At 52.0% G+C, this 15,755-nt stretch overlaps 1 protein-coding gene across 3 annotated transcripts in view; it reads right to left on the bottom strand.

The window, feature by feature from the left end:
• Positions 1–843: 843 nt before the first annotated feature.
• Positions 844–15,755, bottom strand: part of LOC142261663 (uncharacterized) — a 54,441-nt gene continuing 39,529 nt past the window's right edge. Inside the window, exons 5-8 of one of the 3 annotated variants that reach the window (XM_075332132.1) lie at positions 8,442–8,517; positions 7,665–7,727; positions 7,507–7,576; positions 844–1,283 (exon numbers count right to left, since the gene is read on the bottom strand). In XM_075332132.1, coding sequence (XP_075188247.1) covers positions 1,201–1,283; positions 7,507–7,576; positions 7,665–7,727; positions 8,442–8,517 — 292 coding nt within the window. In that variant the 3' untranslated portion in view covers positions 844–1,200. Of the gene's footprint in view, positions 1,284–3,534; positions 4,033–7,506; positions 7,577–7,664; positions 7,728–7,935; positions 8,012–8,441; positions 8,518–15,755 lie in introns of those variants that run through there. The other 2 variants (XM_075332131.1, XM_075332133.1) reach the window with 2 other exon arrangements.

The following is a 15,755-nucleotide window of genomic DNA, read 5'->3' as shown; positions in this document are numbered from 1 at the left end:
TATACAGCACATATACTATATATTACCGTGCTGCATCACGATAGCACCAGGCAGTCAGAGCCGCCCATGATGAGATGAAGGCTAATTCCACATCTCCAGTGTATACAGCATATATACTATATATTACCGTGCTACATCACGATAGTACCAGGCAGTCAGAGCCGCCCATGATGAGATGAAGGCTAATTCCACATCTCCAGTGTATACAGCATATATACTATATATTACCGTGCTGCATCCCGATAGTACCAGGCAGTCAGAGCCGCCCATGATGAGATGAAGGCTAATTCCACATCTCCAGTGTATACAGCATATATACTATATATTACCGTGCTGCATCCCGATAGTACCAGGCAGTCAGAGCCGCCCATGATGAGATGAAGGCTAATTCCACATCTCCAGTGTATACAGCATATATACTATATATTACCGTGCTACATCACGATAGTACCAGGCAGTCAGAGCCGCCGATGATGAGATGAAGGCTAATTCCACATCTCCAGTGTATACAGCATATATACTATATATTACCGTGCTACATCACGATAGTACCAGGCAGTCAGAGCCGCCCATGATGAGATGAAGGCTAATTCCACATCTCCAGTGTATACAGCATATATACTATATATTACCATGCTGCATCCCGATAGTACCAGGCAGTCAGAGCCGCCCATGATGAGATGAAGGCTAATTCCACATCTCCAGTGTATACAGCATATATACTATATATTACCGTGCTGCATCACGATGGTACCAGGCAGTCAGAGCCGCCCATGATGCCGCCCATGATGAGATAATTCCACATCTCCAAAGCATTCTACAAGACAGCGGAGTCGGAGGAGCGTCGGTGAATCCTTGGGACATGTGAGGAGCTCATGCACCAGGTTTATTGGGGTACACAGATCATATATACATCACATGATCAGGGCACACTTAGCATTTGTCATATCAAATCATTGTGAAAAGTCAAGATCTGCCGAGACAACTACATTTTCTTTTGTTACGATGTCTGGAAATGATGAACTTGGAGAAAGGCCTCGGAGAACGTAACATTCATGGTGGGGCTTTCCTGGAGGATCTGAGGCATTTTCGGTGGCAGGGAGGGTGACAGCGTGAGAGACGATATTCATTAGGTAGAACTGTGCAAGTGGCAAACGATGAGGCCTGAGGCTGTGGCAGCCGCGTCTGCCGGGCTGTGGGTTACATGTTGTTCAGCTCCACCAATGTCTGGTCCAGCGTCTGCTGAATTTCCAGCTTTTCTTCCTTAGCCGCTGACAAAGTCTCTGAAGGAACAAACAATAAACCAGTGACCAAATGGACTAACCAGATATACAAACCACAACAACCAATTTAGCAACCATTCAGAGCAATCAACCAGCAACATCAACCATAACCACAGATACCCATCACAATGATCAACCACAGCTTCAATGTTGTCACTCACATAGAGGTCATGACAACCTGAAACCTGTCCATGACCGACATCCATCTAACATCACCCAATCTGGCCATCTGGAATATGTGCACACCTATGCATATGCGATGTCTCATCCATACCAGTACATACCAGCAGCGTGTTCCTGAGCGTCATCTGTGAGAAAATAAAGAGTTTCCAGCACAGAAGTAAGAGATCAGCCTTCAGAGAAGGAGTCCGGAGCGTTAGGAGGATAGCAGTAGAATCAGCAGGTGACTGGAGGACAATCCTGAGGAACCGGAAGGCAGGAGGAGAAGGTGGACAAAAGGAGTAGGACTGAGGAATTCAGAGGGAGGAGGATGTGGACAAAAAGGAGAGGGACAAAGGAAACAGGAGGGAGGTAGACAAAAGGAATGGATGAAGGTAATGAGAGGGAGGAGTTGGACAAAAGAAGTGAGGCAGAGAAACTGAGAAGGATGATGAGGACAAATGGAGTGGAACAGATGAATCAAGAGGGAGGAGGGACAAAGAGGGACTAAGAGGAAGGAGAAGAGAGACAGAGGGACTAAGAGGAAGGAGAAGCGAGACAGAGGGACTAAGAGGAAGGAGAAGCGAGACAGAGGGACTAAGAGGAAGGAGAAGCGAGACAGAGGGGCTAAGAGGAAGGAGAAGCGAGACAGAGGGGCTAAGAGGAAGGAGAAGCGAGACAGAGGGGCTAAGAGGAAGGAGAAGCGAGACAGAGGGGCTAAGAGGAAGGAGAAGCGAGACAGAGGGGCTAAGAGGAAGGAGAAGCGAGACAGAGGGGCTAAGAGGAAGGAGAAGCGAGACAGAGGGACTAAGAGAAAGGAGAAGCGAGACAGAGGGGCTAAGAGGAAGGAGAAGCGAGACCGAGGGGCTAAGAGGAAGGAGAAGCGAGACAGAGGGGCTAAGAGGAAGGAGAAGCGAGACCGAGGGGCTAAGAGGAAGGAGAAGCGAGACGGAGGGACTAAGAGGAAGGAGAAGCGAGACAGAGGGACTAAGAGGAAGGAGAAGCGAGGCAGCGGGACTAAGAGGAAGGAGAAGCGAGACAGAGGGGCTAAGAGGAAGGAGAAGCGAGACAGAGGGACTAAGAGGAAGGAGAAGCGAGACAGCGGGACTAAGAGGAAGGAGAAGTGAGACAGAGGGACTAAGAGGAAGGAGAAGCGAGACAGAGGGGCTAAGAGGAAAAAGAAGCGAGACAGAGGAACTAAGAGGAAAAAAAAGGAGCATTAACGAAGAACTAGGAGGGAGGATGATCGAGATAGAGGAACCAAGAGGGAGGAGGAGCAAGACAGAGGCACCAGAAGTGAGACAGAGGAACTAGGAAGTGGACAAAAAGAGCAGGACAGATGAACCAGGAGGGAGGAACCAAGAGGGAGGAGGAGTGAGACAGAGAAACCGAGAGGTGGACAAGAAGGATCAGGAAAGGAACCAGGAGGGAGGAGAAGGTGAACAAAAGGAGTAGCACAGTGGAGCATCGAGACAGAGGAAGTGAGAGGGAGAAGGAGCGAGACAGAAAAACCGAGAGGTGGACAAAAAGGAGCGGGACAGAGTAACCAGGAGGGAGGAAGCAAGAGGGAGGAGGAGCAAGACAGAGGAGTGAGACAGAGGAACAGAGAGGGAGAAGGAGGTGGACGAAAGGAGCAGCGAGACAGAGGAAGAAGTCAGAAGGGTCGGGAAGAGGAGGGCAGAGGGCAAGCTGGGAGGGAGACACTGAAAACATAAGAGCTAGGTAGCATAGTTAAGTGTTTCGTCCAGTTATTCATCTCTATCGGGTAGGAGGTTGCATACCAGCTTCAAATAGGCATCATTATAGTCTGTATAGGGCGCCTTATCCAGCTTTCTACAAACCATGACTGTACAATGTAGAGCCACTTTTTGGTGGTGTTGTCAGTCTTTACCAAAACACCAGGCATTTTATTAATGTCTATGAGGATCAGATATATGGAAAACTGCTGGGTAGGGTGTTTGGCGGATGACCCAGTGAATGCTTATCAAGTCATCATTAGCATTAGGCCTCAGGGACAGAGATCTTTATAGAGGACATACAATTCTTGAGTGTGAGAAAAACATGGAGACATGAAAGAACAAGAGCGATGCAATTAGAGAAGAAGCACTTTATTCATCAATGTGCAGCAGAAAGCAATGACCAGGAGCAGCAGAAGCCTCTATGCCGGATGTGTCCTCTATGCCGGATGTGTGACCTGTCCAGGAATCTGTCACTCGTCTCTGCTGCCCGCACTCACATGGAATCACACATAATACAACATCTAGAAAAGTCTGTCTACAGAGTTATGTACAAGACAGGAGAGATGGTGGAGGACAAGACCTCCATGTCTGACATCCATAACCGCAGGAGATAATAGTGAAGCATGGAGGCAAATCCAGGGCAATGACCATGTGAATCTGCATGGAGGACCAGCCTGAAGAAACCTCTGGAGTCAAGAGACAGGCCGCAGGACAGGAGTGACAGGAACAGTAGATGGACAGAGGAGCACAGCGGGTAGAAGTCAGGGCTTAGAGGGAGGTAATGTCATTAAGGGCATTATCCAGCTCCTCACTGATGGCCTTATACTTCATCTTCTGAGCATAGACCTCATCTAAAAAGCAGAAGGAGAAAAGAAGGCAGAGAGCAGAGGACATAAAGTCAGAGCAAAGTAAACCAGAGAGGAAATCGAGTAAAAGGGTAGAGGGATCAGGCAGAAGCAGGTCAACCGAGCGAGACGAACCAGCATGACTAACCTACTAATGCACAGCCAACGAGGACTGTTCAGCAAAGACACAAGTACTGACCAACACAAACAACCCAGCATGTACCGTCCAAAAAGAGACAAAAAAACACGGTAGACAAGCCACGAGAATCAATACAGCAAGGACAACCCAACATGGAAAACCCAGCATAGAAAGTCAAACAAGGACAACCCTACAAAGGTGGACCACCAAGGACAACGCAGCAAGCCACCCAGCAAGGATAACCAGATGTCTTAGTAATAGCTTGACTTTAAAGGGAACCTGTCACCAGATTTGACCCTATGAGCTGCGGCTACCACAAGTAAGCCCTTATATACAAAAAACAAAAGAGCCTATACCTTATGTCCAATGTAACCTCATGATCCAAGAAAAGGGAGGGGAGAGATGCGGTGGCTGACCCCCACCGGTATGCAATAGGAAAAGGAAAAAATCTCTCACCCAAGTAGTGAAAAATGCTTTATTGTGCTAATAGACAAAAACATAATGGAGAAAAAATCCCCTCTCTACAACGCCTTACGCGTTTCGGTGGAAAAAAACCCACCTTACTCATAGGCTTACGTAAGCACAATGCACAATAAAGCATTTCTCCCTACTTGGATGAGAGATTTTTTCCTTTTCCTAAGCCCTTATATGCAGTATTCTGGAATGCTGTATATAAGAGCCTAGACCGCTCTGTATAACATAGCTCCAACGGGGAGGTGAGCTCCGATGGGTGTCGCTGCTCTCGGGTGCGGCGCCTCCTCTTTCCTGTGCAGTTGTCGTCCTCCTTCTCAGCTCCATGTGAATGACGTATTCTTCATCATTCAGAGAGGCCTCCACTGCGCTCCTGCGCAGGTGAACTTTGATCTGCCCCGTGAGGGCAGAGCAAAGTACTGTAAAGCACAGGCGCGGGGAAAGGTCAGAGACCGCCCACGTATGTGTGACGCCCTGGCCTATCAGGTGGTCACAGGGTATTGTGCAATCTGCCCTTCTGCACAGTATCCACTCCTCCTTGGTTACGGATTCTGGTTCTTTGGTGTTGCTAACAGCTTAGCCAGTAAAAATCCTAGAATCACTTGACACTGAACCCACCAGACACACCATTGGGGGGCCTGAAGGTAGGGGAAAGTGGAAGAGTGAAAGGGAGTTGTGTGGTGACTCTCAAGAGGAGAGGTCACAGGTGGAGCTGGGCTCCTGAAGCCTACTAGGTGGCAGACATTGGTCTGGGCCTGGTAGGAGCTGGAACCCCGGTCGCAGGGGGTAATGTCAAGGGGCACGGATTGCCGAGGAGGGTAGCCGGCGGCCTTGAGCCATCACCGGGCAGGGGCCAGGGCACGACAGGGTACGTGGACCCTAGGCCAGGAAGTAGCTTCACGCGTCCTGGTAATTTACCCGACGGGGGTGAAGACTTCAAGATTCATCCCCAACCTGCTCCAAAATCAGGGTACTAGCGCAACGATGGGATAGGACTTTCCCAAATACAGTCCAAAGAAATCCTACGCGTGAACCCTGCGAGCAAGCTCACTTTGTTAGCCATACGGGTGAGCGGGACCCGAAAAGTTTCAAGCCCAATTAGTGAAAAGGTGCCACGGAAAATGCCACAGGCTAACAGCAGCACCAAGGGCACGGATCCCAGCGTGCTCCCTCCAAGCTGTAGTGGTGCTCAGAATTCGGGTTTACAAGCTGTCGGTGTCATTATTCCTGGACTGAGTGAGTACACTGAAAAGCCCCTTTTCCTCTGCCCAACGGCACACCAATCACCATCTCCCCAACGGGCCCCGGGGCACAAACCCTCTACCCACGGAGGGGTTAAACATCCTGCTGCCACACCATCGCCACCGGGCTCCCCCAACAGCAGCAGTGGTTTCCTACATTAGCACACACCGTGGGTGGCGTCACGTACTTTCTAACCCCCTGTACATACTCCCCCCCTCTTCTCTTCTTTTAATTTGAGTGTCCGTGCAGACCCCCCGGATCCGGAGACCCGTCGAGCCACCGCGGCTCCGGATCCGAGCGGCTCGGCTGCTGGCACGGGGGAGGTACATACGCGCACTACAATACTCTGATCTGCATTTAGCTGGGCAGATCAAAGTGCACCTGTGCAGGAGCACAATGCAGGCCTCTCTGAATGACGTAGGACGCGTCATCCACACGGGGCGGGGAAGAAGGACAGCGACTGTACAGGGTAGAGGCAGCGCCGGCCCCGAGAGCAACGACACTCATTCGACCGGACTGCCCACTAGATGAGTATTATCAAGGTACTTTTTACGTTACACAGAGCGGCCTGAGCGGTTATGTACAATATTCTAGAATACTGGTGGTAGCCACAGCTCATAAGGGAAAAACCTGGTGACAGGTTCCCTTTAAGGGTATTCGAGAAGGGACAACCTACGGATGACCAAGAAACAAAGACAAGACTGCACGTATACTGATGTAAATGGGCTAATGATTAGGCCATATCAGAGTTGACAGAGATTAAATGAGAACCAATGAGCACCAGCAAGAGCTCAGCAGGACAAAGAAGCCTGGACAACCCTGTAAGGCCAAACATGTAAGATTTGACCCACTAAAGGATAGCCTAGCACAAACAACCCACCCGTAAAGGCCAGGGTAGACAATACAGTGAAGGCAACCCAGCACAGATGACCCAGTATGGACAACCCTGCACAGATGACCCAGTATGGACAACCCAGCACAGATGACCCAGTATGGACAACCCAGCGCAGATGACCCAGTATGGACAACCCAGCACAGATGACCCAGTATAACCAACCCAGCACAGATGACCCAGTATGGACAACCCAGCGCAGATGACCCAGTATGGACAACCCAGCACAGATGACCCAGTATGGACAACCCAGCACAGATGACCCAGTATGGACAACCCAGCACAGATGACCCAGTATGGACAACCCAGCACAGATGACCCAGTATGGACAACCCAAGCAAACAACACAGCAGGGTACCCATCACAGATAAGAAAACAAAGACAAGGTTTCATATCCGATTTAAACAGGCCGATTATTAGTTCACAGTCACATCAAAGTTGACTATTTTTCCATGAAAGTCCACCAGCACCTGAGAGCAACCTGACAGCACAAAAAAGCCTGGACATCCAGCACAGAAGAACCTAAGATGGACAAGGCTGCACATCTTCTGACACTGGACTATGAAGTAATCATCAGCTTTTATAACGGTATAATGAAAACCCAATGTTGGAGGACTCTAGTGACAGATTTCTAGGAATAGTAGAAATTGTCGAAGATTTCATGAGAATCCCGCACACAGACAAGAGGAACATGGCAGCAGGATGAAGCCACAGTCACTTTAATGGATCATTTTACCTTCAAGATCATCGATAGTCTTCTCTAGCTTCGAAACTGATTTTTCTGCAAACTCCACTCGGCTTTCAGTCTAAAAAAGATAATTACATTTTATACATTTTATACATTGGGGAGATGTGGTCCATGCTGTAGACATGAGAAGAGCCGCTCAGCCTCACCTCCTTTAGCCGCTCTGTCAGATGTCTTATCTCCTCTTCATAGTGGTCTTCTTTGGATGAATACTGTGGAAGGACACATGGAGAAGATCAGGTTCCATCATTAGGAGATGGAAACTGCTGAGGGCACAAGCGTTTCAGCACCTGGATAAGTCATGTTAGAGGGTGGCGCTTCCATGCAGGGTATTGACGAGGGCAGGGGGTGTTATAGGAGGCGATGCCAGGACACGTTATCACACAGCAGATGGTCCTGTATACATTAAGCACGTGATACCTTATCTGCTTGAGCCTCAAGAGACTTTAGGGTATTGGTGACGTTCTTCAGCTCCTCCTCCAAGTCACCACATTTACTGTGCGAGGGACATAAAGCAGGGAAGTGCAGAAGGGCAGAATGGAGGACGTGTGGGGGAAAAGGAGAGAGAAAGGTGGAAGAGCAAAGATGAGAAAAGAAGCCAACACAGGATGGAAGAGCAAAATACTGAAGTGTGAAAACTATGAGGAGGCCGCTGTATTAGCTATTGGAGGGGGAGTCTCTGACATGAGGACTGAGCGGTGGCCTGGAGTCAACACCCGACACTGATCAGGATCCTCCGAAGAGGACTCATATGGAAAGGTGAACAAAACAGCATGTCTTATACTCCCCCAGTAGAAGAACCCCCTGTATGAAAACATAGCATAGTTCAGCTCTAGTGACAGATCAGAGACAGGCAGAGACCCTCTGATAGACAGAAGAGATATGAGGATAGACAGCAGAGATGGGGCAGAAGCTCCCTCCAATACCTCCTCCTCTGCTGCTATCAGGGATTTCAGTGCTTGGTCCATGGTGCGGACTTCTGCTTCTAACTCCCTGTACCGACTTCAGAGGGAAAAAAGGAAAATCAGACGATGTTTATGGGGAGAGAACGTCCACAGAACATCAGAAATCAGGAGAGGACTTAGTACCACACCAGCTGACGACATCACTGCGGCCATAAACCTGGAGAGGACTTAGTACCACACCAGCTCACGACATCACTGTGGCCATAAACCTGAAGAGGACTTAGTACCACACCAGCTCACGACATCACTGCGGCCATAAACCTGAAGAGGACTTAGTACCACACCAGCTCACAACATCACTGCGGCCATAAACCTGAAGAGGACTTAGTACCACACCAGCTGACGACATCACTGCGGTCATACACCTGAAGAGGACTTAGTACCACACCAGCTGACGACATCACTGCGGCCATAAACCTGGAGAGGACTTAGTACCACACCAGCTCACGACATCACTGCGGCCATAAACCTGGAGAAGACTTAGTACCACACCAGCTCACGACATCACTGCGGTCATAAACCTGAAGAGGACTTAGTACCACACCAGCTGACGACATCACTGCGGTCATACACCTGAAGAGGACTTAGTACCACACCAGCTGACGACATCACTGTGGTCATAAACCTGAAGAGGACTTAGTACCACACCAGCTGACGACATCACTGTGGTCATAAACCTGAAGAGGACTTAGTACCACACCAGCTGACGACATCACTGTGGTCATAAACCTGGAGAGGACTTAGTACCACACCAGCTCACAACATCACTGTGGTCATAAACCTGGAGAGGACTTAGTACCACACCAGCTCACGACATCACTGCGGCCATAAACCTGGAGAAGACTTAGTACCACACCAGCTGACGACATCACTGTGGTCATAAACCTGGAGAGGACTTAGTACCACACCAGCTCACGACATCACTGCGGCCATAAACCTGAAGAGGACTTAGTACCACACCAGCTCACAACATCACTGTGGTCATAAACCTGGAGAGGACTTAGTACCACACCAGCTCACGACATCACTGCGGCCATAAACCTGGAGAAGACTTAGTACCACACCAGCTGACAACATCACTGCGGCCATAAACCTGGAGAAGACTTAGTACCACACCAGCTGACGACATCACTGTGGTCATAAACCTGGAGAGGACTTAGTACCACACCAGCTGACGACATCACTGCGATCATGAACCTGGAGAGGACTTAGTACCACACCAGCTCACGACATCACTGTGGCCATAAACCTGGAGAGGACTTAGTACCACACCAGCTCACGACATCACTGTGGCCATAAACCTGGAGAGGACTTAGTACCACACCAGCTGACGACATCACTGCAGCCATAAACCTGAAGAGGACTTAGTACCACACCAGCTCACGACATCACTGCGGCCATAAACCTGGAGAAGACTTAGTACCACACCATCCCACAACATCACTGTGGCCATAAACCTGAAGAGGACTTAGTACCACATCAGCTCACAACATCACTGTGGCCATAAATCTGGAGAGGACTTAGTACCATACCAGCTCACGACATCACTGCGGCCATAAACCTGGAGAGGACTTAGTACCACACCAGCTCACAACATCACTGCGGCCATAAATCAGGAGAGGACTTAGTACCACACCAGCTGACGACATCACTGCAATCATAAACCTGAAGAGGACTTAGTACCACACCAGCTCACGACATCACTGCGATCATAAACCTGAAGAGGACTTAGTACGACACCAGCTGACGACATCACTGCGATCATAAACCTGGAAAGGACTTAGTACCACACCAGCTCACGACATCACTCCGGCCATAAACCTGAAGAGGACTTAGTACCACACCAGCTCACGACATCACTGCGATCATAAACCTGGAAAGGACTTAGTACCACACCAGCTGACGACATCACTGTGGCCATAAACCTGGAGAGGACTTAGTACCACACCAGCTCACGACATCACTGCGGTCATAAATCTGGAGAGGACTTAGTACCACACCAGCTCACGACATCACTGCAGCCATAAACCTGGAGAGGACTTAGTACCACACCAGCTGACGACATCACTGCGGCCATAAACCTGGAGAAGACTTAGCACCACACCAGCTCACGACATCACTGCGGCCATAAACCTGAAGAGGACTTAGTACCACACCAGCTCACAACATCACTTTATCCATAAACTGGGAGAAGACTTAGTACCACACCAGCTCACGACATCACTGCGTCCATAAACCGGGAGAAGACTTAGTACCACACCAGCTCACGACATCACTTTATCCATAAACTGGGAGAAGACTTAGTACCACACCAGCTCACGATATCACTGCGGTCATAAACCTGAAGAGGACTTAGTACCACACCAGCTCACAACATCACTGCGTCCATAAACCGGGAGAGGACTTAGTACCACACCAGCTCACGACATCACTGCGTCCATAAACCGGGAGAGGACTTAGTACCACACCAGCTGACGACATCACCGCGTCCATAAACCAGGAGAGGACTTAGCACCACACCAGCTCACGACATCACTGCGGCCGTAAACTGGGACACGATGTAGCACCACACCAGCTCACGACATCACTGCGACCGTAAACCGGGAGAGGACTTAGTACCTTAGGCTGGAGAAGGTGACAGTAGACTGGGAGGTATTGACACAAGAAAATACCTAACAAGCAGCAGTGGTCCCGGACTTGCCAGTCCGCTCAGGTATGTAATTCCCACAAAATCTCCTCCAGCTTTCTAGCCTAAACACCCACACACTGAGGAGTAAGAGCCGCCATATATACTGTGGTAATCCTGCAGCTGTGCAATCCCGGGCGGCACTCTGCCCCACAAAACCGGAAGAGCAGAGTAGGTCTAGATCAGGGCTAGACTAGACCTCCTCCCTGCTGCTCACCAGTGCAAAAGGCACGTACTAGGAGAAATGTCTGGTGTCCGCAGATTAGTGGAGACTATAGAGCCGCGGGAGGCGGTCTCTCCTGTGCTCCAGGTCTGTTATCAGGAGGATTCTGGGGTCCGGAGATTAGCTGTGACTGTAGAGCCGCGGGGAGGGGGGGGGGTCTCTCCTGTACTCCAGGTCTATTATTATTAGGAGGATTCTGGGGTCCGGAAGTAAGTGGTGACTGTAGAGCCGCGGGGGGGGGGGTCTCTCCTGTACTCCAGGTCTGTTATTAGGAGGATTCTGGGGTCCGGAAGTAAGTGGTGACTGTAGAGCCGCGGGGGGGGGGTCTCTCCTGTACTCCAGGTCTGTTATTAGGAGGATTCTGGGGTCCGGAAGTAAGTGGTGACTGTAGAGCCGCGGGGGGGGGTCTCTCCTGTACTCCAGGTCTGTTATTAGGAGGATTCTGGTGTCAGGAGATTAGCGGTGACTGTAGAGCCGCGGGGGGGACGGTCTCTCCCGTACTCCAGATCTGTTATTAGGGGAATTCTTGGGTCCGGGGATTAGCGGTAACTGTAGAGCTACTCCAGGCCTGTTATTAGGGGGATTCTGGGGATCGGGGATTAGCGGTGACTCCAGAGCCACGGGGGGGGGGCGTCTCTCCTGTACTCCAGGTCTGTAATTAGGAATATTCTGGGGTCCGGGGATTAGCGGTTACTGTAGAGCCGCGGGGGGGGGGTGTCTCTCCTGTACTCCAGGTCTGTTATTAGGGGGATTCTGGAGTTCGGGGATTAGCGGTGACTGTAGAGCCGCGGGGGGGGGGGGGGTCTCTCCTGTACTCCAGGTCTGTTATTAGGGGGATTCTGGAGTTCTGAGATTAGCGGTGACTGTAGAGCTGCGGGGGGGGGGGGGGTCTCTCCTGTACTCCAGGTCTGTTATTAGGAGGATTCTGGGGATCGGGGATTAGCGGTGACTGTAGAGCCGCGGGGGGATGGTCTCTCCCGTACTCCAGGTCTGTTATTAGGGGAATTCTTGGGTCCGGGGATTAGCGGTGACTGTAGAGCTACTCCAGGCCTGTTATTAGGGGGATTCTGGGGATTGGGAATTAGCGGTGACTCCAGAGCCACGGGGGGGGGGGCGTCTCTCCTGTACTCCAGGTCTGTTATTAGGAGGATTCTGGGGTCTGGGGATTAGCGGTGACTGTAGAGCCGCGGGGGAGTCTCTCCTGTACTCCAGGTCTGTTGTTAGGGGGATTCTTGGGTCCAGGGATTAGCGGTGACTGTAGAGCCGTGGGGTGTGGTCACCCCTGTACTCCAGGTCTGTTATTAGGGGGATTCTGGAGTTCGGGGATTAGTGGTGACTGTAGAGCCGCGGGGGGGGGGGGTCTCTCCTGTACTCCAGGTCTGTTATTAGGAGGATTCTGGGGTCCGGAGATTAGCGGTGACTGTAGAGCCGCGGGGGGGGGGTCTCTCCCGTACTCCAGGTCTGTTATTAGGAGGATTCTGGGGTCCGGAGATTAGCGGTGACTGTAGAGCCGCGGGGGGGGGGGTCTCTCCCGTACTCCAGGTCTGTTATTAGGGGGATTCTGGGTATCAGGGATTAGCGGTGACTGTAGAGCCGCGGGGGGGGGGTCTCTCCCGTACTCCAGGACTGTTATTAGGGGGATTCTGGGTATCAGGGATTAGCGGTGACTGTAGAGCCGCGGGGGGACGGTCTCTCCTGTACTCCAGGGCTGTTATTAGGGGGATTCTGGGGATCGGAGATTAGCGGTGACTGTAGAGCCGCGGGGTGTGGTCACTCCTGTACTCCAGGTCTGTAAGTAGGAAGGTTCTGGGGTCCGGGGATTAGCGGTTACTGTAGAGCCGCGGGGGGGGGGTCTCTCCTGTACTCCAGGTCTGTTATTAGGGGGATTCTGGAGTTCGGGGATTAGCGGTGACTGTAGAGCCGCAGGGGGGGGTCTCTCCTGTACTCCAGGTCTGTTATTAGGAGGATTCTGGGGATCGGGGATTAGCGGTGACTGTAGAGCCGCGGGGGTGGGGGGGTGGTCTCTCCTGTACTTCAGGTCTGTTATTAGGAGGATTCTGGGGATCGGGGATTAGCGGTGACTGTAGAGCCGCGGGGGTGGGGGGGTGGTCTCTCCTGTACTTCAGGTCTGTTATTAGGAGGATTCTGGGGATCGGAGATTAGCGGTGACTGTAGAGCTGCGGGGGGTTCTATCCTGTACTCCAGGTCTGTTATTAGGGGGATTCTTGGGTCCGGAGATTAGCGGTGACTGTAGAGCCGCGGGGGGGCAGTCACTCCTGTACTCCAGGTCTGCTATTAAGGGGATTCTGGGGATCGGGGATTAGCGGTGACTGTAGAGCTGCGGGGGGGGTGGTCTCTCCTGTACTCCAGGTCTGTAATTAGGAAGATTCTGGGGTCCGGAGATTAGCGGTGACTGTAGAGCTGCGGGGGGGGTGGTCTCTCCTGTACTCCAGGTCTGTAATTAGGAAGATTCTGGGGTCGGGGATTAGCGGTGACTGTAGAGCCACGGGGGGTAGGTGGTCTCTCCTGTACTCCAGGTCTGTTATCTGTTATTAGGAGGATTCTGGGGTCCGGAGATTAGCGGTGATTGTGGAGCCGCAGGGCATGGTCTCTCCCGTACTCTAGGTCTGTTATTAGGAGGATTCTGGGGTCCGGGATTAGCAGTGACTGTAGAGCCGCGGGGGGAGGGGGGGGGTGGTCTCTCCTGTACTCCAGATCTGTTATTTGGGGGATTCTGGGGTCTGGGGATTAGCGGTGACTGTAGAGCCGCGGTGGGGGGCGGGGGGGTGGTCTCTCCTGTACTCCCGGTCTGTTATTAGTAGGATTCTGGCGTCCGGAGATTAGCGGTGACTGTAGAGCCGCGGGGGGGGGGGGGGTGTGTCTCTCCTGTACTCCAGGTCTGTTATTAGGAGGATTCTGGGATCGGGGATTAGCGGTGACTGTAGAGCCACGGGGGGGGGGGGGGGGTCCTCTCCTGTACTCTCAGGTCTGTTATTAGGAGGATTCTGGGGATCGGGGATTAGCGGTGACTGTGGAGCCGAGGGGGGACGGTCTCTCCTGTACTGCAGGTCTCTTATTAGGGGGATTCTGAGTTCTGGGGAACAGCAGTGACTGTAGAGCCGCGAGGGGACGGTCTCTCCTGTACTCTAGGTCTGTTATTAGGAGGATTCTGGGTTCTGGGGAACAGCAGTGACTGTAGAGCCGCGAGGGGACGGTCTCTCAGGGTCTACACTGGCTATTTTAGGCTGAGAACAGCTGAGTGCCTGGGGTTGGGGAGAGCCGTTCTGTAGGACACAGGTGGCCTTGTTGTGCCTTATAAAGAGTGGGACCCCCGTGATATCTTATTCTTTTTCTGCATTTCTCCTGATGGTGACGTTTACGTTCACCATCAACATGTTTCGGGGCCCAGACAGGCGAGTGTCGGGGGACATAAGGATCCTCTGCATATAATCTCACCCTCCACCAGACATTGTCCGACAGGTGCCCCTGTGTATGGACAGTCAGGGGAGATGGCCGACAGCTGCTCCTGTACACGGATAGTCAGGGGGAGATGGCCAACAGCTGCTCCTGTACACGGACAGTCAGGGGAGATGGCGGACAGCTGCTCCTGTACACGGATAGTCAGGGGAGATGGCCAACAGCTGCTCCTGTACACGGACAGTCAGGGGGAGATGGCGGACAGCTGCTCCTGTACACGGATAGTCAGGGGAGATGGCCAACAGCTGCTCCTGTACACGTACAGTCAGGGGAGATGGCCAACAGCTGCTCCTGTGTACGGACAGTCAGAGGAGATGGCCGACAGCTGCTCATGTACACGGATAGTCAGGGGAGATGGCCAACAGCTGCTCCTGTACACGACAGTCAGGGGAGATGGCCGACAGCTGCTCCTGTACACGGACAGTCAGGGGAGATGGCCGACAGCTGCTCCTGTGTACGGACAGTCAGGAGAGATGGCCGACAGCTGCTCCTGTGTACAGACAGTCAGGGGAGATGGCGGACAGCTGCTCCTGTACACGGACAGTCAGGGGAGATGGCCCGACAGCTGCTCCTGTGTACGGACAGTCAGGGGATATGGCCGACAGCTGCTCCTGTGTACGGACAGTCAGGTGAGATGGCCGACAGCTGCTCCTGTACACGGAGAGTCAGGTGAGATGGCGGACAGCTGCTCCTGTACACGGACAGTCAGGGGAGATGGCCGACAGCTGCTCCTGTGTACGGACAGTCAGGAGAGATGGCCGACAGCTGCTCCTGTGTACAGACAGTCAGGGAGATGGCAGACAGCTGCTCCTGTGTACAGACAGTCAGGGGAGATGGCCGACAGCTGCTCCTGTGTACAGACAGTCAGGGGAGATGGCAGACAGCTGCT

Source organism: Anomaloglossus baeobatrachus, unplaced genomic scaffold (assembly GCF_048569485.1).
Source record: "Anomaloglossus baeobatrachus isolate aAnoBae1 unplaced genomic scaffold, aAnoBae1.hap1 Scaffold_2366, whole genome shotgun sequence".
In the NCBI taxonomy this organism is placed as follows: Eukaryota; Metazoa; Chordata; class Amphibia; order Anura; family Aromobatidae; genus Anomaloglossus; species Anomaloglossus baeobatrachus.
Note: the sequence above shows the minus strand (reverse complement) of the source record. Positions and strands in the feature narration are given on the sequence as shown.